Raw genomic sequence first — 22175 nt, 5'->3', positions numbered from 1 at the left:
AGCCTTGTGGATAGGCTTATGTGTTCGTCACACATGGTGAGTTTGATTTAAACGATATTGATGTGAACACAGATTGATAAGAAATTTTAAGTTAATAAATAGTTATTGTCTTATCAATCTGTGTTTGCATCAATACCATTTAAATCAAATTCAACAAAAGGTCAAAGAATATATCAGTATTGACCAGTTTGGGTTCAGGAACCACCATGGAACAAGAGATGCAATCTTATTTCTTAGAACAATGATAGAAAGATGATTTGAGAAGAATAAAAATACTCTGATAGTTTTCCTTGACCTGGAGAAAGTCTTTGATAGTCTTGAGTGGAAACCAAATGCTTCAAATCTTAAAAACAGTAAAGATAGACTGGAGAGATAGAAGGCCCATATTTAATTTCTACAAGTACTAAGAAGCCCAAATAGAAACAATAAATAGCAAAGATACCTAAAGGTGTAAGACAAGGGTGTTCTATTTCTCCAATACTGTTTAATCTCTACATTGAAAAAGCAAACAAATAAACAGAACTAATAGAAATTAAGATAAATGGAAATGAATAACTGGTTATGATTTACTGATAATATAGCAATTATCGCTGATAACGATAATTGCTATATTATCGTTACTAGCGATAATTTGTGTTAATTATAGTTATCGACTCCTAAGGCATTTAAAGGAAGATATGTTGTATCTTCCTTTAAATGCCTTAGGAGTCTCATCACAGAAGATGAAAAGAAGAAGCCAATCTGATATAAATAAGAGCAAAAATAAGCTTTGCCAAAAAAAAAAAAAAGCATTGACAATAGAAGAAACATTTTTATTAATAAAGGACTAGGCATTTAATTAAAAAAGAAACTGGTGAAAACATACATTTGGAGTATAGCATTACATGGTTGTGATGCTTGGACTTTGGCAAAACAAGACATTAAAAAGTTGGAGATGTTGGCGCTAGAGAAGGATGATGAGAATCAGTTGGATAGAAAGAAAGACTAATGAAGAAGTGCTAAACATGGTTCAAAAAGAATGGTTAGTACTGAACCACATCAGAGAGGTGGGGGGAGCCTAATTGGCATGGTAGAAGGAAAGAACCAAGAGTAGGCCAAGAATCTTCCATGCAAACAATTTCTGATTTTTCAGGAAATGACAATATAAACTAAATTATCGATTATAAACACTTCAATTAATAACTGTCTATATTTTGGCAATGTTATATTGCCATTTTCACTGATCACAAAATGATATGTGCATGTAGGCACTGCGCTCACACTAAGCAAATAAGGCTGAAGAAAGGCAACTGAAGGCATTCTGAGAGTCTTAAAAGTAAAGTAAAAGTCCTAATTAATATCCATTTTATGCATTGTAAATTCCTTAAGTTAATTACCAGTTATGTATGACCAACGTATAAGCCTTGCTATAAGAATTAATGTTCCATTCATCCCATATAATTGTAGGGTTTCAAAAAGCTCTTCCCAAGGCACCTTGTTGTATGCCTTTTCCAGATTTACAAAACTTAAGTACAGATCTTTATCATATTCCCAAGCTTTCTGAACTATTTGTCTTAAAGTGAAAATCTGATCTTGACAATCTCTTTTTAGGCCTGAACCCAGCTTGTTCTTCTCCAAGTTTCTTTCCCACAATACTTCTCAATCTATTTTCAAGTGATTGCATGAATCTTACCTGGAACACTTAGGACAGAAATTCCTCTGCAATTCTCACATTCAATTTTATCCCCTTTTTTACTATGTAAAAAAGGGAATAAAAAGGTACTGTTTGCGCTCTATGCCAGTCATTGGGAATTTGACCTTCTGACCATGCCCTCTGAATTATGCGGTGTAGCCACTGTAAAATGTTTATACCCCATACATAAGCATTTTTTAAATATCATCTATTCTAACTGCCTTTCTACATTTCATGTTTTTTATGGCTTTTTCTACCTCAGGTATTAATGTATACTCCTCTTTGTTGAAAATTATTGTTCTGTTACTGCTTGGTTCATTCAAAGTAATTACTCCAGACATCCAGGATATCCTCAGTTTTCATGTCACCTTTATCATTTTTGATTCCTTTTACAGTACTCTTTCTTCCATTTTTAAGCTTCTTCAATAGCCTCCAGAACATTTTGTTGCCTTCCTGATATTTATTTTCTATATTCTTACCAAAGTCTTCCCATGACTTTTTATTTAGCTACTTTTACGCACAGCTTAGCTCTCTTACATTTTTCTCTGTATCTTAGCCATCTCCCAAGTAATTTTCTAGGAACTTTTGGTATGCTTTCTTCTTTTCCAGGACTACTTTTTAAACTACTTTTGTCCATCATAATGTTCTTATTTTTCTATCCTTGCAGACAACGTCACCACATACCTCCTTACCTGAAGCAATCAGTGTCTTCTTCACTGTTTGCCACTGACACTCCAAGGTTTGGTTCTTGTTTTGAGTTTGTTTTATTTTTTTCTTCAATAATGTTTGTATAGTCAAGTCTATAATTTACTTGTTAAAGTTGCTCAACCTTAATTCTTTTTAAAATTACTATTGGATATCACATGGAAAAGACTATACTATTCTTTTCAGTGCAATATCCATTTTTATCCTCCTTAGTACTGAGTAATGGTCACTTCCAATTTCAAATCCTCTGTACACTTTTGTATCCTGAATGAGCATGGAGATTTCAATATCAACAATGATGTCAGTGAGGCTTTTCTTATTTTTTTGTGTCTTTTCTCCATGTGAACTTATGCACATCTTTATGTTGAAACATGGTGTTAGTAATGAGTAATCTGTGTTCTGAGCAGAAGTCCAGTATAATTACCATAATTTATTAGCTTTTGTCCTTTTCTCCAGATGCCTAGTGGGATTCATTTCCTGTTGCACTGTTCAGATCTCTAACAAAAGACCACTTTTTTTCATTTTCTTTGTCAGCTGTCTGTTCTAATCACAAAAAATCCCCCCCCCCCACTTCTTCCTTAGAAGAACCTTCTGTGGGACCATATATAAGTTTCATTGTCCATGTCCCATTTTGAAGTTTGCCCACATAACTCGACTTCAAACTGCCTTCCAATCAAAAAGTTCATCTTCATGTTTAGTGTTGAGTGCTATTGCTGCTACTCCTTTTCTTGATCATTATTGCCTGAAAATAACATCCTATACTTATTTAGTAAGATCTCACCTGTTTTTGTCTTCTTTGTCTCAGTAATGCCAATTATGTCCACGTGGTACATGCCCAATTCTTCTGCAAGTTTGCTTTCCTCTCCATTAATACTCCTTATACTGAAGGTTCCTATCTTCAGTTCTTCTGATGTTGTGTTTATTCTTCTTCTAGATGTTGAGTTGGAACTTGTTCAGTAGCTGACTTTTCATTGTTCTCACCACTTCCCTGATGAAAACAGCGTGAGCCTTATTTAACAGAACGACACTCCAGCTGGCATTAAGTATCAACATGTTGAACCACAAATGCATATGATGGTACAACATGTTGATATTAAGCCAATAGAGAGTACAATTTGATCTGCTAAGTCCCAAATTGCTACCCTATCCTCATTCATTTAATACCCAGTAGATACCTACTAACAGGATGCGCCACGTGAAGGTGAGAATTGGACATTAGGTAAGAAGCCTCAGTCGATTCTCTGTATTATTGAAAGGCGATGTGGAGGTCTCCGCTTAGTTATTTGGCTTTGACCCTTAAGTTGACCCCGAATGCACTTAAAAAAAAAAAAAAAGGAAATGATGCAATATCAGAATATGTCTAGATTTTGAAGAATAAGCAGGGTAGGAATGAAGTGGATGTATAATCTTATCAAGCAAGAGAGTCTTAAGAAAAACATTATGTAAAAGAATTGCTGTGTGCAGTTATGAAAATTATAAGGAGCAAGCAAAAAAAGGGTTACAGTTGTTGTAGTTATGACTAAGTCTGAGTATGAAAAGAAACTGGCTTTGTAGACTAAAGACAGCTCAAAAGAATTCTGTCATTATGCTGCAAGTAAAAGATAAAATGAGTAGGAAAGAATAATTTTGCTGAATATAGTTGGAATTGTGTGCAACACGTTTTCAAAAGAAATTCAGCTACTGAACAATTTCTACAAACTACTGAGTACTCATTTTGCTAAATGCTACAATCTGGTGTATGTAACATTCAGCTTGCTGTATGAGGAGGAAGTACTAGAGCTGTTGCATAAACTGAATGAGAATTTGGCAATATGAGCCAATGAGATATCGCATAGATGTTGAAAGAATGCTCATCTGAACTGGCCCTTTGACCAGGCCTATATAATGTGAATCTCAGAACAGGAAAGATTGCACAAATGTGGAATGTATGGTAATCCCATTACACAAGTGGTGCAAAGACTGATATGTTCAACTATCAACCTGTCAGTATCTCTGGAGTGGTGGTGAAGATTTTCAGAAAATTAGTGAAAGCTCTTGTACAGAAATGGTTTGACTGAGAATACTTTATGACCAACATAAGTTCACTAAGGGGAGATCATTTTTGAGCAACATATACTTTATAATAATATTACTGTTAAGTTGACAAGGGATACACCATGATACTTTTAGACTTTGCTAAGGCTTTGACAGGATTTAGCTTGGAAGACTGTTGCATAAATTGGAAAATGAGATTAGATTATAAAACATTATCATGGATAAGAGGATGGCTAACTGACAGATATCGAAAAGTAGGATATGGGTGGTGTGAGTGCAAGGTTTAAGGTGACAGAGGTGTATTACAGTGATCATTCCTTTGTTCATTGTTATTCACTTTTTATGTCATTGTTTCCTAAAGTGTGGTACATGTACCCATAGTGATATGCAAAAGGTCCTTTAGTGATATGAAGGACATTTTTTTTTAAATTTTGATTCCTTGCTTTTTTTTGTGTGTGTGTGTGTGTGTGTATATATTTATATTTGCTGCCATATTCTAGCAAATAAGTGCAGGTCTATTCTATAATTAAATTTTCAATAACTTAAAAATCTAAAATAAGTTTTAAATGAAATGTGTCTTTTGTCATGTGCCAACTGACCTTTGTTATAATAAAATTAGTTTAATCCTTTATCCAAGTGTGAGCAAACAAAGTTTGCTCCTGAAAGTATCTTCAGGACTGGGGTAAGGTGGTACAACACCAGGGCAACTCATTGCAAAGGTGGAGCAAGCTACCAACACTCCTATCTCAGTATCTTCTATAATGCAAAACACATCTCCTTGCAGATATGTCTAATGTTATGCATTAAGGGAAGGGCCACTACCCAGACTAGTTTCGACCTTTATTGAGGTCTCTTCAGTGGAAGCCAGGCCCAAGTGGAGATACCAGGCAGAAGCATTAGCAGGTCATCTCTACCTATAGGGGTTGGCACACCATTTGGCAAAAAAAGAAAAAAAGAAAACCCAAAAAACGAAACACCTAGGTTTCAGAGAGTTTTTTTTAGGCCACCTGGCATTTAGCTTTTATGACCCTGTGCCGGGTCATGACCCACTATTTGGGAAACACTGTGCTAGACCATACTTGCCATAACAATAGTGCCGGATGTATTGTTTTTATGTTCACCAAGGCAAATGTCAACAGTTCTTCCTGTCTGTCCATAGTAAGCGATGCCACAAAAAGAGAGATGGTGTAATGAGAATTAGCGTGGACAAGCTCTTCCTAAAAAAAAATTCTTGATTCAGTACAAGAGTTTAATTTCACACACATGTTCGGCTTCTACTACTTGAATATTCTACAAATGCTTCCCTGGCACCTGTTCATCTGAATTCACATTGCTTAATTTCCTACTCTCTACTAAATCTATTGAAAGGCATGTAGCAGCTATTCAACTTTCTTTTATAGTTTAACTTCAGACTCAGAGCACAAATTTCTCTTTCTCTTCATTTATTTCTTTTACTTATGTCCTTTTGAACAGTCTTATCCATTATTACATCCACTGGTCTTCAAATCCATTCTAAACAAGTTCCTTCTTTCTCTTCATACAACATGTTCATATTATAGGTTGTCCAACTTATGTGTATGGGATCTTGCTAAACCTCAACATAAATCCAAGTGTAAGTGTAGTGACACAGATAGAACAAGATGCTCAAGAGTTATTGAACAGATTGCCAGTAATATTTGCTTGTAGCACCTAATAATCTTATTATGAAAGAATGTTGATCAGCAGATCTTGAAGTGGAATATAATCATAATGGAAGCTGAAAATGGAAATGCTGTCATATTAATTAACATTTCTGACTAAAAGAAAAAAAAAAAAAATTATAAAAAAAGAGATGTTGCCGGCCGAGTGGTTAGCGTATCCGCTCTCCAGCCAAAAGGCTGTGGGTCTGAATCCTGCCGTGGGCATGGATGTTGCGAATGTCTGTAAAAGCACTAGTGGTGGAAGTCGGCGGTAGATAGCGTTGGTGTTAGATGAAGGTTGGTGTAGTAGTGAGACGAGGAGTTGTAAAGTTGATGCCCTCCCTCGATGAGTCTTTGGACTCCCTGGAGGTGTGATATAATAATAATAATAATTATGGGTCAGATTAACAGACATAAATCTTACTTTTCCAAGAAAATAGTCATTAAGTTATTAACAAAAAAAAAAAAAAAAAGTAATGTAGCCACTTTAAATAAAATGATATGGATTGAATTTGATTTCTTTAATCTGAAATGGATTGAGTTAAAAACTTAATCCATTTCAGATTTTAATTGAGAAAATTAAAACTAAAAAAATACCCCTTACCAATGAGTTTTTGCTTTGATGGCACATCACTATGTATGAATTCTCATATGAAGCCACTTGCACTTTTTAGACTAGTACTTCCTTCATTTTATTCTATATGGCAGAAAACAGTATTAGCCGCTTGCATTCATTGAAAAAAATCTAACATTCTTAAACGAATACAAGATACCTACCACCTGTAAACTAGTATTTAAACTATTAACCTCCATTATTTGCCTTTCTAAAGTTGAAATCCACCAGTAAGTAGTACCAGGAATGTACAAAGATTCCCCTTCTATTTCAAAGTTCTTTTGACTGTTATGGACAGTGTGACACATCTGCAGTTAAAAGAACACACCGAACTATTCAAATTATTCTATGCTCAACACTACATATAGTTATCATCAGTTCAAAAGTGATAAAGTCCCTGGAATCAGCACTCTGTTCCTAAGTTAAATTGGGCTGCAATGAACTGTCAGATTTGGGACTCAAATCCTCTTCCTCTAAAAGCAACACTGCAACTGCTCGCCCTTGATTCTCAGGTATAATCAGAGTACTGTAATGTAATTGTAATAATTCTAACCCTGAGAATGCTTCAGTGCTAAAGGCTAAATATTGATAATAAAATAGATGCTTTATTTTTATGTATGTGATATTTACTTATATGTTTGAGTTTTCTTTTATAAAACCTTATAAAATTCTCTTTTCCTTACTGTGGTACCATGCACAGTGCATCCTACAATTGGAACTGTATTTTCCATTTGTAGTCATCCTAATAATTGCAGTCATCCAATGACTGCAATTATTAGGTGAAGCAACCCCTCCCATCTTAGATGGTTTTGCTTCTTTCATTTGTCACCATGCTAACATTACTCTTTGATACTGTTATTGTGTCTATATGGATTAAATTAAAAATAATCTTTCCTTGTTCAATGAACAAACAAATGAAAATTTTGTCATGAATTAACATTTCTTAGCATGTTTAGTTTGTTATGATGAATCTTTGAAATTCAGCCGATCATCTACTGTGAATATTTGAACTTCAATTATTCTGCTGCGAATGATAGAACTTCAGTTATTCACAGCAGAATGATTAAACATTGTTATGGGACTTCAGCCAGAATTTTTCTGTAACCAGTTATGGTGGTATTTGCTATAATGTCTACTTTATACATTACAATAAGATAAAGGTTAATTACATGAGTGTGTATGTATAAACTTCCACTGCAGTAGAGGTCTGAATTTTATTTGAAAATTTTGTGAACCATGTAAAAAGTTGCAAAAAAGCTGACATTGATAACTAACCAAATTATCCACACTACATCATATATTTTCTTGAACCCATTGACAGGCAAAGCACTCACAACTGATTAGCAAACCATTCCACTACTCTCCAAGTGAAAAATCTGTTGGGTGAAGAGTACATGGTCACCACCACACTCTTACCCAATACTTTCAGAAATGACCTCATGTTTTCTCCCCCTGTCAAGTGCTAAAACATTTCCCTTCAATTAATTCTATAAAACCCTATAAAACTAATACCTACAATCTGAGGTCCCAGTTTTAGCAACAGCCTCTACCTGTTTGTTTCTGATACGCCTAGCATTCGTATACAGACATAATAAACTACATGTTATTTTGTATATACTTGTCTGTAGTCGGTGTGATAGAGTTCGCAACTTGCAGATCTTGGTTCTTCTCTGGTGCCTTATATATGCAGACAGCTTTGCACACATTTGATTGGTCTGAACCAGATAAACACAAAATCAGAATTGTTCTCTCCTTGTAATCATTTGCGTGATAATGCCCATTCCTGTTATTAATACAGTTACCTAATATGGTCGCTCTTACACACACATTCTCACCATTTCTCCCATTATAATTTAGTTTCTCTGACTCTGTTTTAGGTCTCATACTAGTTATCCATTTTTTTCAAGAAAAGGGTGTATGTTGAGCTACAAGGCAGGTGATTATGATATGCTTAGGAAGAAGCTTAAATCTTCTTCCACGGCATAAATCACTGCAGAGTAAGGATGTTAGTAGTGCATGATATATAGTTAAATATCATCTAGAAGAAGCAGTATTAAATTGTATACCTAGGTTAAGGAGGGTTAATCAGGTAGAAGTTAGACGGATGAGTAATATCATTAAGCATGAACTGTTTCTCGGGGGACCCTGTAACCCCTAGAGAACGCGTCCCCTGGGTGGTGGATAGGGGAGCCCACCATGTGTGTGCATGCATGGTGGGATGGTCCGAATATACTGAATAAGGACTTGTGGACAAACAGGGCCATAAGGGGCAATCATCTTGATTGTAAGGGAAGCAGCACTCCCATGGACCCCTAGCTGGATCTATCTCCTCTCCTCTCCTTCTACTACTTTGAGGAAGATCCACTTACTTTAATCTTTCTATAAGGCCTTATTAGCGAACTCTTCTTATTTTATGACCCCTATGCTATTATAGTACTCGAGGGCCATGGGGTCTTTTCATTTCTGGCCTTACAACTATGCCCTCTCTATAAACCTTACTGTAATTCTTCTATAATCTACTCTCTCCCCCTTCAATATACCCTATTCCTCTTATGGGTTTAAATTTGGAAGAAGGCTAGTTCAGAAGCCTTAAGGTAGCAGCTCTACCACTGAACTATTCCATCATCAGGCTAGTCCCCTGACATGGAGAACATAATTTTACTAGTAAGCAGACAGAAAAAGATAATCGGATTGAATCTATAGGAAACGACCCTGGAATGGAAAAGGTAAAACAAAAATGGAAACGACAAAATATAATACACATAGCAAACTGGAATGTAAGAGGAATAGCATATAAAGAAATAGAATTAGACCAATTATTAAATGAAAGAAATTTTAAAATAGCAGTAATAACTGAAACAAAAAAGAAATTAAAAGGAACCATGTGAACTGAAACTTTTAATGTGATATACAGTGGAGTTGACAGAGACCAAAGAGCACAAGCAGGAGTCATGATTTGGATTCATAACTCCCTTTAAAAACAGTTAAAGCATTATAAATTATGGAATGAAAGAAAAATAGAAGCTAGAATAAAAATAGATAAAGGCTATTTAACAATAATTGGTTTATATGCCCCAGAAGAGGGAAGAGAACAAGATAATATTGATTTTTATAATCAGCTACAAAACATATATAATAAAATAAATAAAAATGATTACGTAATTTTAGCAGGTGACTTAAATGCAAGAATTGGAAATGAGAAAATTAATAATAATATAGGAATACATGGAGAACATCTCTAAACAGGAATGGTAAAAAATTGATTGACTTTTTAGTTTATAATAACCTAAAAATAATGAATTCCTTCTATAAACATAAAGACATACATAAATATACTTGGGCAGCAAGAGGATGGAAATCAATATTAGATTCCTTTATACTAAATGAAAAGACATCAAAATTTTCACTAGATGTTAGAGTTCACAGAGGATATGAAATAAGCAGTGACCACTTCCTTGTTAAAATGTTAAAATAAAATTAAGATTACCACCTAAATGGCTACAAGTAACAAGAACAGAAAGAAAAATTGAAACATTTGTTTATAAAACTAGACTATTGAATGACACAAATGTACAATGGCTATATGAACAAAGAATTAACCAATATCTAGACAAAATAAAACAAAATGAAGAAATAGAATGACTTAATATAAAAACAATACTAAATGCAGCAGCAAATGAAAGCTTAGGAAAGACCAAAAAATTCAATAAAAGGAAAAAACTGAAGATCTGGGATGATACAATGAAAGAAATAATCAAAAAGAAAAAAGAAGCCTATCACAAATGGTTAAGCAGTGAAAGATTAGAAGGTGAAATAGAATATAAAAGAATAAGAGCCATAGGTAAAAGAGAAGTCAGAAAAAGACATAGAGAATCATGGAACAAATTTGTTTCTAATTTTGAAACACTTAAATGCAGATATCAAAGAAAACATAAAATTAAACACTGAATTGAAATTGGAAGAATTTCTAAATTACTACACAGAATTGTGGACAGACAAATATTTTAAAAAAGACAACTGGCAAACAATTAATGAAAAGTAAATAACTAAAGAAGAATTAGAAATCGGCCTGAAAGAAACAAGAAACAGAAAATCACCTGGAGAAGATAAACTAGGTTCAGAACTACATAAATATGCAGGAACAAGATTCAAAGAAAGACTCTTATTATTTTTAAATAAAATTTATTCAACTGGTATCCCTCCCCAATAGAATGGAAAAAAGCAATTGTGATTCCTATCTTTAAAAAAGGTAATAATAGAGATGACCCTAAAAACTATAGAGGTATCAGTATACTAAATTTCTGTTACAAAATATATAGCAGAATCTTAAATAGCAAACTAATGAAATATTCCGAAAACTTTATTTTAAAATTGCACAGAATGGATTTAGAAAAGGACGATCATGTATACACCCGCCCTTTTGCCTAAAATTAATAATAGAGAAAAGAAGAGAATACAATTTAGAAACACATTTTGCATTTATTGACTTTGAAAAAGCATTTGACAAAGTTAAAAGAAACATTATTTAACATATTAAAAGAAAGACGAATACCAAATAACATCCTAAAAGCTATCACAAGTATATATGAAAATAATCAAATACAAATAAGATTAAATCACAAGCTGTCATATACGAGAGAGATAAACCAAGGGGTCCGACTGGAATGTCCCCTCTCAGCAACTCTTTTTAATATCTACTTAAATGAAATAATAATAAAATGGAATAAAAATTTACATCAAGGAATTAAACCTTCTCCTACAGTAAACTTAAACACTCTCCTCTTTGCCGACGACCAAATAATTACAAATTCTGAAGATAAACTACAGAAAGCTATTTTAGATCTAAATGAGATATCTTAAGATTATGGTATGATAATATCAACAGAAAAATCAAAAACTATGGCCTTTAAAGGACAAGATCCAGCAAGAACTAAAATAGTAATAGATAACAAGATCTTAGAACAGGTGAATTCATTTAACTACCTAGGATGTATGATCACATATGAAAATGAAAAAGATATAAATGAAAAATTGCAAAATATTTAAAAATAACAGGTGTAATTAACTCTATATTTAAACCAAACCTAGTTCAAAAACAAACCAGACTAAAAGTATATAATACATTAGCACTACCAGTCTTAATGTATGGAAGCAAAATCTGAACAATAAAACAAAAAGACAAAGATTAACAACAGCAGAAATGAAGTTTATGAGAAAAACTGCAAAGTATACCCTATTTGATCACAAAAGAAATGAAGAAATTATGAAAGAATTAAACCAAGAACCAGTAATAGAAAAAATTAAAAAATATAAACATAAATGGATGGAACACCTTCAAAGAATGAAAACAGAAAAATTACCAAAACAAACCTTAAAATACAAGCCATTAGGGAAAAAAAAACCAGGACGTCCTCTTAAACGATTCAACGATGACTAATAAGGCCGTAACAGGCCATGGCCTAAATCCTTGATATGCATGATGATGAACTGTAGAAGAAGATGTGGAGTATAAAGAGAAAGATGACCAGCAAACTTATGAACAGTAGAAAGCTCAGGCAAGAAAGGTGACCAGCATGGCATGGAAGGCAAAATCAGATTATGAGAAGAATCTACCCAAGCAGGAGAAAGGAACTTGCAAAGAGTTCTTTTGTTTGTGGCAAGTAAGAGGAAGAATCACCATGGAAGATTAACCTTAATGAGTGATGATGGTCACGAGGAGACGGAAGCAGATAAAATAGTTGAAATAAAAGGTGACCACTTTGCAAGCATATACCTTCCTAGGTGAAGTTACTGCTTTAACCTATGTGAAACACTAATGTGGGAACAGAGGTGGATGAATTTGGAGGTCCTTGCGATACTGCAGAATCTCAATGTAAATACAAGCTGTGGGATTAGATGGAATATCAGCTAGGGTTTTGCAAGAGAACTGGCAATGCCTTGGACTAAGCTGTTTAAGTCTCAGCTCTAAGACTTAAAGAAGTTCCAAGGGAATGGAAAGAGAACAAAATTATTCCTTTGCATAAGGGAGGTTCTAAGACTATAGTAGCAAATTATAGACCAATCAGTATCTCAGGCATGGTGGTAAAAGTATGAAAAAAAATTGGTAAAAAAGAGGATTCAAGAATGGATGATAAAAATTAAATTAAAATTTAATTTAATTTTAATTATTAATTTTAAAAAAAATTAAAAAATTGATAGGTGATACTGTATGAGGGCCAGCATGGCTTTGTGAAGGATCGGTCATACCGTAGTAATTTACTAACTTTTTATAATAGAGTAACAGCTGAGTTGAATAAAGGAAATGGCTACACGGTGATTTTGCTGGATTTTGCAAAGCCATTTGACAGAATACCACTTGGAACTCTGTTATGCAAATTAGAACAAATTGGTGGTGGAGGGGAATAAGAGGGTGGCTGCTGGACAGATATCAAAAAGCGGAGAGAGAAAATTGAGGCAAAAACAGTTGACTAATGGTGTGTCACAAGGTTCAGTACTGGGACCATTGCTGTTAATTTCCTATATCATTACATAAATGATATAGGAAATAACTTGAAAGTAAATATTCACTTGTTTGCTGATGATGCGAAATTAGGTAGAGTAATAGTTAATCAAATCAATATGGAGAGTTTGCAGGATGATTTAATGAGGCTGTCAGTATGGACAAAACATAATAGGTAGTAGTTTAATGTGGAGAAATGTCAAGTTATGCATTTTGGGCTAAATAGATTACATGACGTGTATCACATTAATCACACTGTATTCCAGGAATCTATAAGATTACTTGGCTATTGAAGAACACACTAACAAGTTGAGAAAAGGAAGTTGTTATTCCTGTTCATAAGATCTTGATACACCCACATCTGGATTACTGTGCTCTAGTCTGGTCCCCTGGGTTTCTTGGGGTTGAGAAAGCTGTGGAGAGGATTCAGAGGCTAGTGACCAAGATGGTGAATGTCCTGTGGGATGTTCCCTATGAGGATAGATTGAGGCTGTGTGGATTGCAACAGTTGATTGATAAGAGAAAAAGAGGGGATATGATAGAAACATTTAAGTTGCTTAAAGGGTTTCATAGGATAAATGTAGGGGAAATGTTTCAGCACTTGGCTAGAGGAACCAGAACAAGGGGTCATCCCTAGAAGTTGAATAAAGGTGTGGTTAGTAGTGGTGTGAGGACTAGATTTTTTGCTTGGAGGGTTATGAATGAGTTGCTAGAGTCATTTGTGAGTGCTTTGTCTGTTAATGGGTTCAAGGAGAGGTATGATAGATTGGGTCTCCCGTGGGACACCTCCATGGAGTCCAAAGATTCACCAGTATAATAATAAACACATTCAAGTGCAGGCCATCCCTCTTATACAAATCCATTTTTACTCACACTCGCTCAACACATTCAAAAATTGCATCCATTCCTTCTACACAGCATCAAATCGTTTGCCATCATAACCCTTTTTCTTAATTCATTTTTGCCATATTGAGGTATTATACTTTCGATTTTCACTTTCTCACTCTTCAAAATGGAGATGTATTTATTTCTTTTGTACTTAAGGGCAAGCAAAAACATCCATTCCTATGGTGGGATTCAAACCTGCAGCCTGTGGATTGGAAAATTTAAATGCTAACTATGCAGTCAAACAGTTTGGCTGCACATAACCCTAATCATTATATGATAACTAATATTTAAGGAATTGACAGCGTATACTAGAAATATAGATTAAATAAACTTTAATATATACTTTCCGATATTTCGGCGAACGTCACGTTGCCATCTTCTTGGGAACTTACTACAAAGACACGTGCACACAAGTACTAATAACAGTAAATGAGACTGAAGCTAGGAAGCTAGCGTTTTCCTAAAGTCCTGATGGTGCCCCCTGGCGGGCTATATTGGTAGTTCTTGGCCTTTGGGCTGAAGTTCTGATAAAAGTTTCCCAAATTTGCGGCAGTTTCATGCATCCAAATATGTTGAGGTTTGGCATGTTCCTAAGGGCCGAGGCTGATTCCATGAATAGTCTTTCATACTTGAACTTGCTGCGGTGTATTACTGTGGCTTTCTTCCATCTTATTCTGTGGCGAGTATCCAGAGCGTGGTCTGCAAGCCCAGAGTGGCTGTACTGGTGAAATCGGATGTAATCCTTGTGTTCTGAGATTCTGATATTTGCTGTCCTGCCTGTTTGGCCAAAGTAGGACAGTTTACAGCTGCAAGGGACCTGGTATACACCAGGTAGGTCTAGGGGAAGTGGTTGGTCTTTGGCGGAGCGGATAAGGGATGCCAGTTTTCTATGTGGTCTGTAACAAGTGGTCAAGTCGTGTTTTTAGAATTTTATTGATTTTTTCCGAGGTGCCTCTGATGTAGGGAATAGTGATGGATTTAGAGTAATCTTTTTTGTGAATGGGAGGGGGTGGTGGGTTGTGGATAACTGGGTTAAGTATTTTTTGGAGGGGGTAGCCGTTGGTTGAGAAAGTGTCACGGATGTGATTTAGTTCAGTGGTTAGGGCTTGATCATTAGAACAGATTATTTTTGCTCTGTTGAATAATGTTTTAATAACTCCATATTGTTGTGGGCGGGGGGATTGTTGGTGAATGTATCTGCCTGTATGGGTGGGTTTTCTATAAACTGAGAAATAAAGCTCAAGGCTTTATTATTAGATCGTTCCACTTACCTCCCCATTGATTACAATCCCACCAACTCACAAATTAGAAAACTCCATAGGCTCCTTAAGAAGGTCACTTCTTGGCCTGTGGAGATTACCAACAGACTAAAACCCTATAACTCTAGACCCCCCCCCCCCCCCGCATATATGGGCTCCCAAAAATACACAAAGAAAATGTGCCATTACGTCCCATAGTGGATGGCATTGATTCCCCCACTTACAAACTAGCCAAGCATTTAGCCAAAGCGCTCTCACACTATACTGGCAATACACCATCACACATAAAAAATCAGCCCACTTCAAAGCCAGTATAGAAAACCTTACACTCCAACATAATGGTCAGTTTTGATGTCTCCTCCCTATTCACGAATGTCCCCCTCAAAGAAACCTTAGAGCTAATCCAAGCTAAATTTCCTCCCGATATCTCAGCCCTATTTCAGTTTACAATGAACTCAGGCTATTTCGTTTGGCAGGAAAAATTCTACAAACAGATAGAGGGGACAGCCATGGGTTCACCACTTTCCCCACCCTTGGCCAACTTCTTCATGGAGATGTTTGAAGAGAAAGCCTTAAACTCAGCCCCACAAAAACCTACCATATGGCTTCGCTACGTTGATGATGTTTTCGCTATTTGGCCACATGGCCCGGATTCGCTCCTCTCCTTCCTAACACACTTGAACAACCAACACCCTAGAATCAAATTCACCCTGGAAAAAGAGGAAAACAATAACCTCCCCTTCCTAGACACACTAGTCACCCGCCAACCTGATGGAACCTTGGTTTTCTCAGTTTATAGAAAACCCACCCATACAGGCAGATACATTCACCAACAATCCCCCCCCCCCCACAACAATATGGAGTTATTAAAACATTATTCAACAGGGCAAAAATAATCTGTTCTAATGATCAAGCCCTAACCACTGAACTAAATCACATCCGTGACACTTTCTCAACCAACGGCTACCCCCTCCAAAAAATACTTAACCCAGTTATCCACAACCCACCACCCCCTCCCATTCACAAAAAAGATTACTCTAAATCCATCACTATTCCCTACATCAGAGGCACCTTGGAAAAAATCAATAAAATTCTAAAAACACGACTTGACCACTTGTTACAGACCACATAGAAAACTGGCATCCCTTATCTGCTCCACCAAAGACCAACCACTTCCCCTAGACCTACCTGGTGTATACCAGGTCCCTTGCAGCTGTAAACTGTCCTACTTTGGCCAAACAGGCAGGACAGCAAATATCAGAATCTCAGAACACAAGGATTACATCCGATTTCACCAGTACAGCCACTCTGGGCTTGCAGACCACGCTCTGGATACTCGCCACAGAATAAGATGGAAGAAAGCCACAGTAATACACCGCAGCAAGTTCAAGTATGAAAGACTATTCATGGAATCAGCCTCGGCCCTTAGGAACATGCCAAACCTCAACAAATTTGGATGCATGAAACTGCCCCAAATTTGGGAAACTTTTATCAGAAGAACTTCAGCCCAAAGGCCAAGAACTACCAATATAGCCCGCCAGGGGGCACCATCAGGACTTTAGGAAAACGCTAGCTTCCTAGCTTCAGTCTCATTTGCTGTTATTAGTACTTGTGTGCACGTGTCTTTGTAGTAAGTTCCCAAGAAGATGGCAACGTGACGTTCGCCGAAATATTGGAAAGTATATATTAAAGTTTATTTAATCTATATTTCTAGTATATGCTGTCAATTCCTTAAATATTAGGTATCATGTTTAACCAGCGTATAACCTCTCAACAAGAACAAATCATTATAATTAAAATAATTAGGATAATTGTTTCAGTGAGACATATTGCAAACAAGTCTGCAGTTTTAAGCATCTCAGGTTTAAGCAGATGAAATCACATTCATAACAGTGTTCCACAACAAGACTGATGATTTATAATGTTATGGTGAAATCATCACTGAAGTGCAGCTTCATTTTAACTAAGAACATAAACATGCAGAATTTCATTATCTGAAAATTGTGTTTTAATCAAACTTTGTACATCCATTTATGTTCAGGAGTATCAAGTAGTACTTTGCTAATGCAAAATGCCAATGTAAAAATGCATTTTAAACTTTGAGGGTATGCTGAAAAGTTCTCGGCATCGACCATAGATGGCAACACTATCGGCAAGATTTTTTTTTTTTCTAAGTTGATACATCTATCATAAGCATCCATGTGAAATTGCAAATCATTCTATGAAGTAGTTTGTTTTATACAGCTGTCTTAAGCCAAAGTGTTGTCTATATCCCTTGAAATGGATAAAATTGAGTATCATACAATTATAAAATTCTTTGTAAAAGAAGGTTTAACACTCTTCTCCTTTGTTTTCGACAATTAAGAAATGGGCTATTTCTCTGAGTTTAAACGTGACTGTACCAGCCTTGAAGCTGATCCATGTGAAGGACGTCCAAAAAGTGTAACAGCACCAGTAATCATTCATCAAGTGCACGATATGGTATTGGATGACTGGCGAGTCAAAGTGCGTGAAATTGCTGAGACTATAGACATTTCAAAAGAATGTGTAGGATATATTTTGCAGGAAGAATTGCAAATGAAAAAGTTTTGTGCAAGATGGGTGTTGCGCTTGCTCACATCAGGTCAAAATTGCACTCGCATGAAAATCTCTGAACAGTGCTTGGAGCATTTGAACAAAAATAAAACTGATTTTGTGCATCAATTTATTACTATGAATGAAATTGTAATTCACCATTACACATCAGAATCCAAATAGCAGTCAAAACAGTGACTGCTATTTGGATTCTGACAGAAGCTGGTTGTTCAGCTCCAAAGAAGACAAAGTCTGCTCCATCAGCAGAAGAGGTCATGGCATCGGTGTTTTGGGATGCTAAAGGCATTTTGTTTATTAATTATCTTGAAAAGGGTAAAATAATAACTGGGGAATATTATTCCGATCTTTTAATCAGACTAGACGAAAAAATCCATGAGAAAAGACCCAATTTGCAGAAGAAAAATATCGTTCATCAAGACAATGCATCTGCCCACAGAGGTGTTTTGGCAATGGAAAATTTAAGGAATCTGCACTATGAATTGTTGGAACATCCATGCTATTTTCCCAGATTTGGCTCCCTCTGACTTCTATCTCTTCCCAAAACTAAAACTCTTCCTTGTTGGTCAGTGTTTTTCTTTGAATCAAGAGGTGATTGCAGCTGTAGAGGGGCAGTGGTGAGCTATACTGGGCTTGCACGAGCCTTTGGTTAATTTTTTCTCAAATTTGTGAGCTCCTTGTTTTTCTTTTTTCAAAAAAAAAAACATAATTTTTTGAAATATATTAAGCAGCAAACTTATATGGTAGCCTTGTTTCAACTCCTCTATAACGAATGCACCCAAGTTTGAAAATAAAATAAGCACATGCGCTATCTTTACCCCTCTCCCTTCTGGTAGCCAATTGTATGGTAAAACTGTTGATTATCATTTGAAGTATAAAAACAAAAGAGAAATATAACATATTTCACTATTATTGTGTTTAGATAATATTTATTATTTATAGATTGTTCGTCATAAAAACTTCTATCGCAAACAAAACAAATTTATTTTGTTTATAAAAAATGCAGACTATTTCATATGTGCGATTATAAAAGATTTTATTCTTATTATATTTTGATAGTTAAATGTTTTTCTTATATAAGATAAATTAACACAGATGATTGTGTGCGAATATTTCATGTTTAGATCAAGAAATATTTGTTTAAAAATGATAACCTTTACAGGTTGATTGTCCTTTCATACTTTTTGATTGGCATTTGTACACAAGCTGTATTAATAAAAGTTTTTGTGTGAAATAAGACTTTTTTTTTTGCCCAACGATGCAAACCCGTTATTAAAATTTCCATAGCTCACCACTGTAGAGGGGTATTTTGCAGATCATACTGAGAACCACTACAGGGACAGGATAATTGCACTGGAGCATTGCTGGAATAAATGTATTAGTCTTAAGGGAGATTATGTTGAAAAATAAAAATAATTTCGAAATTATGAATTTATTTTTTCATTGTTAGGACGAGAACTTTTCGGACCATAACTAGGTATTAGTTTTAAACTACATTGATTTTATTTTTAACGAAATAGGTCAGTTTCTTATTGGCTGTATTTGCTACTTTACAGTGAAAAAATAAAGGCTGTTAACGTGAATTGCATAATTCTACTGATTATTGTCATTACTTTATTAGCTTTTCTTTTTTGTTGTCTTAACAGAACTAACAATTTCCTTTTTTCCTTTTTCTTTACTGCTAACAGCTCTTGGGTTTCACTTTGAGGATTTTGGTTAGTATATGTGTTATGTAATGTATGTTTATGTAATTGTAGATAAAGAGGGAAAGTGAAAAATTATATATTTGAAATATGCATTTTAAATATTTGTGTTTTTATAGTATACTATGTGAAACCTGGCAAATAAATTATTTCTACAAATATAGTATAGTTGACCAAATGACCTTCAATCAGTTGATTTTTATTGTTTTTTAAAGTAATTGATTTTAACTTTTTTTTAACCTTAAAAATATGTGTAATAATATTTGTGTACTATCCTTTACTAGTCTTTTTTTTTTAATTATTTTTTGTGCAAAATATTTTATACCCTTCATTTAATTCCCAATAAGCCCTCTTGGTTCCTTAACCAAATTTAATAACTGCTGTAAGAAATTTGGCATGAGAGTCAGTATTACAAAGACAAAAATATGTGAAAATAGTCAAAAGTGAAAACATCAGCAGCATTCTCAGTGGGCAAAGCTATAGAAAAATATATGTCCAGCTATTTTAGATAAAATGTTTAGTGAAGATGATTAAGAGGACCAATTGAATATGAAAATTGAGGTGAAATAAGTGAGTTTGATATGGTAGGGACCAATTAAACAAGTTCATATTGAATGAGAGAAAGGAGAAACAAGCCAACATAGAAAACTAGCAGTATACAAGACAGTGTTCAGTTCAGTTCAGTTTTAAAGTATTCTGAGGTGTTTTTGTCATTCTAACACTATAATAAGAGATGGAGGATCAGCAGGACATGCATTTGTTTAAAAAATGGCAGCGAAAAGATAAGCAAGGCAGGAGTTTGTAATAAAAGTGACTGGAAAATGATCCAGAGAGGGAGAAAAATCTCTCTTGACCAATAACAGATTAAATAAGGTCTGAACAGCATTTTCTAATTTCAGAAGTACCATTTTGTTATTACATTAAAATATGTCTGCAGAACATTAAAAATGTTCTGCGGACAATTTCTTCAGTATATTGGTTATAGGAATATTGTGAAACAGCCAAAAATTCAAATAAATTACATAGATGAAACTAAATCAAACATAAAGATATATATTTGTTAGAATGATTTCACTTCATGGCTGGAAATATGTGACATAAAGCTAACTCTCGCTATAATCAACACTTTCATATATATATATATATATATATATATATATATATATATATATATATAATTATATTGATCCCATATCCATAAGTGGTTGAGAGATGTACAAGCACACATGTGGGATGTAGATGCAAATTCAGAAGTATATTGACATGTTTGTTTGAAGGGTTGTAGTTGTTTGGGAATGCTTTGTGAATAAGGCTGTTCCAGACGATAAAGTAGATGGAATAAAAGAGGAAGTGGAGAAGCAGGTTTGGTGTGATTGCACAGAAAAGAGATACTGGGAAGCTGTTGCTCTTGTATTAACAGGTGCAACAAAGTGGAGGAATGATGGTTGCTAGTTCAATGGAAAATGACCATTGAAGTACCTATAGAATAGACACAGTGCTTAACCTTTAATTAGTTGCATGGGATTTATTTGATGCTGCTGTCACCCAAGTTCGATTTCTGACAAAACCAATGGTGGAATTTTGTTGCAATTTTGAGTAGCTGAGTTTCTTGCTGCCCTTGCACCGAATCGATCACGTGCTGGCCATCTGTACAATCAGTTTTGGAGTCAGGAGTGATTTCTGACATTCTGAACCCATGCGACTACTTATGTATTTTTCAAATGATATTTTTTTTTTTACTTCTGGATATTGCTGGGGCCACTTAGTAATATGTCCAAGATTGAAGGAGTTTAAAATAAGATCAAAGTTTGAAAAATGTCTTAACTTTTGTTACAATGAGCATTCTTCAGTAAGATGCAATTAGTTGTACAGAAAATTAAAGATAAAAATGTTAATTATTAATATAAAAAATAAAGCAATATTAATGATTTATTTATTTCATTTTACTCATCATAAATCAACCTTACAATAAATAAAACATTTCTCATGAGAAATATTGAAATTAAAGAAATAAAACTTTAATTTTGAGGTCAGATAGTCCCCATGCGACTAATTATGTAACAAAAAAAAAAATAAAAATAAACATGCAACTTATTAAGGGTTAAATATTGCATCTGTGAGTTGAAGTAAATTTGCGAGAAGGAATCATCTCTAAGCCAGATTTCTCTCATCTGGACAGCATCAAGAAGTATTAGGTGCACTACCCCAACATGTGAGCAGCATTCTAAGGCTGAATAGATTTGGGATTTGTATAAAGTTAACAATTTTGGTAGGGTGTGAAATAGTTTGAATGAAAAAAAAAAAAAAGCCTCATTTTTGGATGCTGAGGAAACTGTTGATGTGATGTGTTTATGCCAGGAGAGGGACTGTAACTGAATCAGGTGAAATAGTAGAATTACTAAGTAAGCACTTTGCAAGAGTATATCATCCAGGTGAGAGATATTGCAGTAAGAAGTGAGGCAAATGCTTACATAGAAACTGAGGTAAATGAACTGGAGGTGCATAGCATATTACAGAACCTTGATGTGAAT

At 34.8% G+C, this 22175-nt stretch overlaps 1 protein-coding gene across 2 annotated transcripts in view; it reads left to right on the top strand.

Moving 5' to 3' along the window:
* LOC150094651 (oxidation resistance protein 1A-like) overlaps nucleotides 1–22175 on the top strand; it is a 308638-nt gene that overhangs the window by 148136 nt on the left and 138327 nt on the right. The window contains exon 9 of one of the 2 annotated variants that reach the window (XM_090411008.1): nucleotides 19630–19656. The exons of the other annotated variant lie outside the window; for it this stretch is intronic. Coding sequence (XP_090267134.1) covers nucleotides 19630–19656 — 27 coding nt within the window. The remainder of the gene's footprint in view (nucleotides 1–19629; nucleotides 19657–22175) is intronic. 2 annotated transcript variants of the gene reach the window in all.

The sequence above is a fragment of the Typopeltis vanoorti genome, chromosome 21 (genome assembly GCF_054136105.1).
Source record: "Typopeltis vanoorti isolate ZY-2024b chromosome 21, IOZ_Tvanoo_1.0, whole genome shotgun sequence".
NCBI lineage: Eukaryota > Metazoa > Arthropoda > Arachnida > Uropygi > Thelyphonidae > Typopeltis > Typopeltis vanoorti.
Note: the sequence above shows the minus strand (reverse complement) of the source record. Positions and strands in the feature narration are given on the sequence as shown.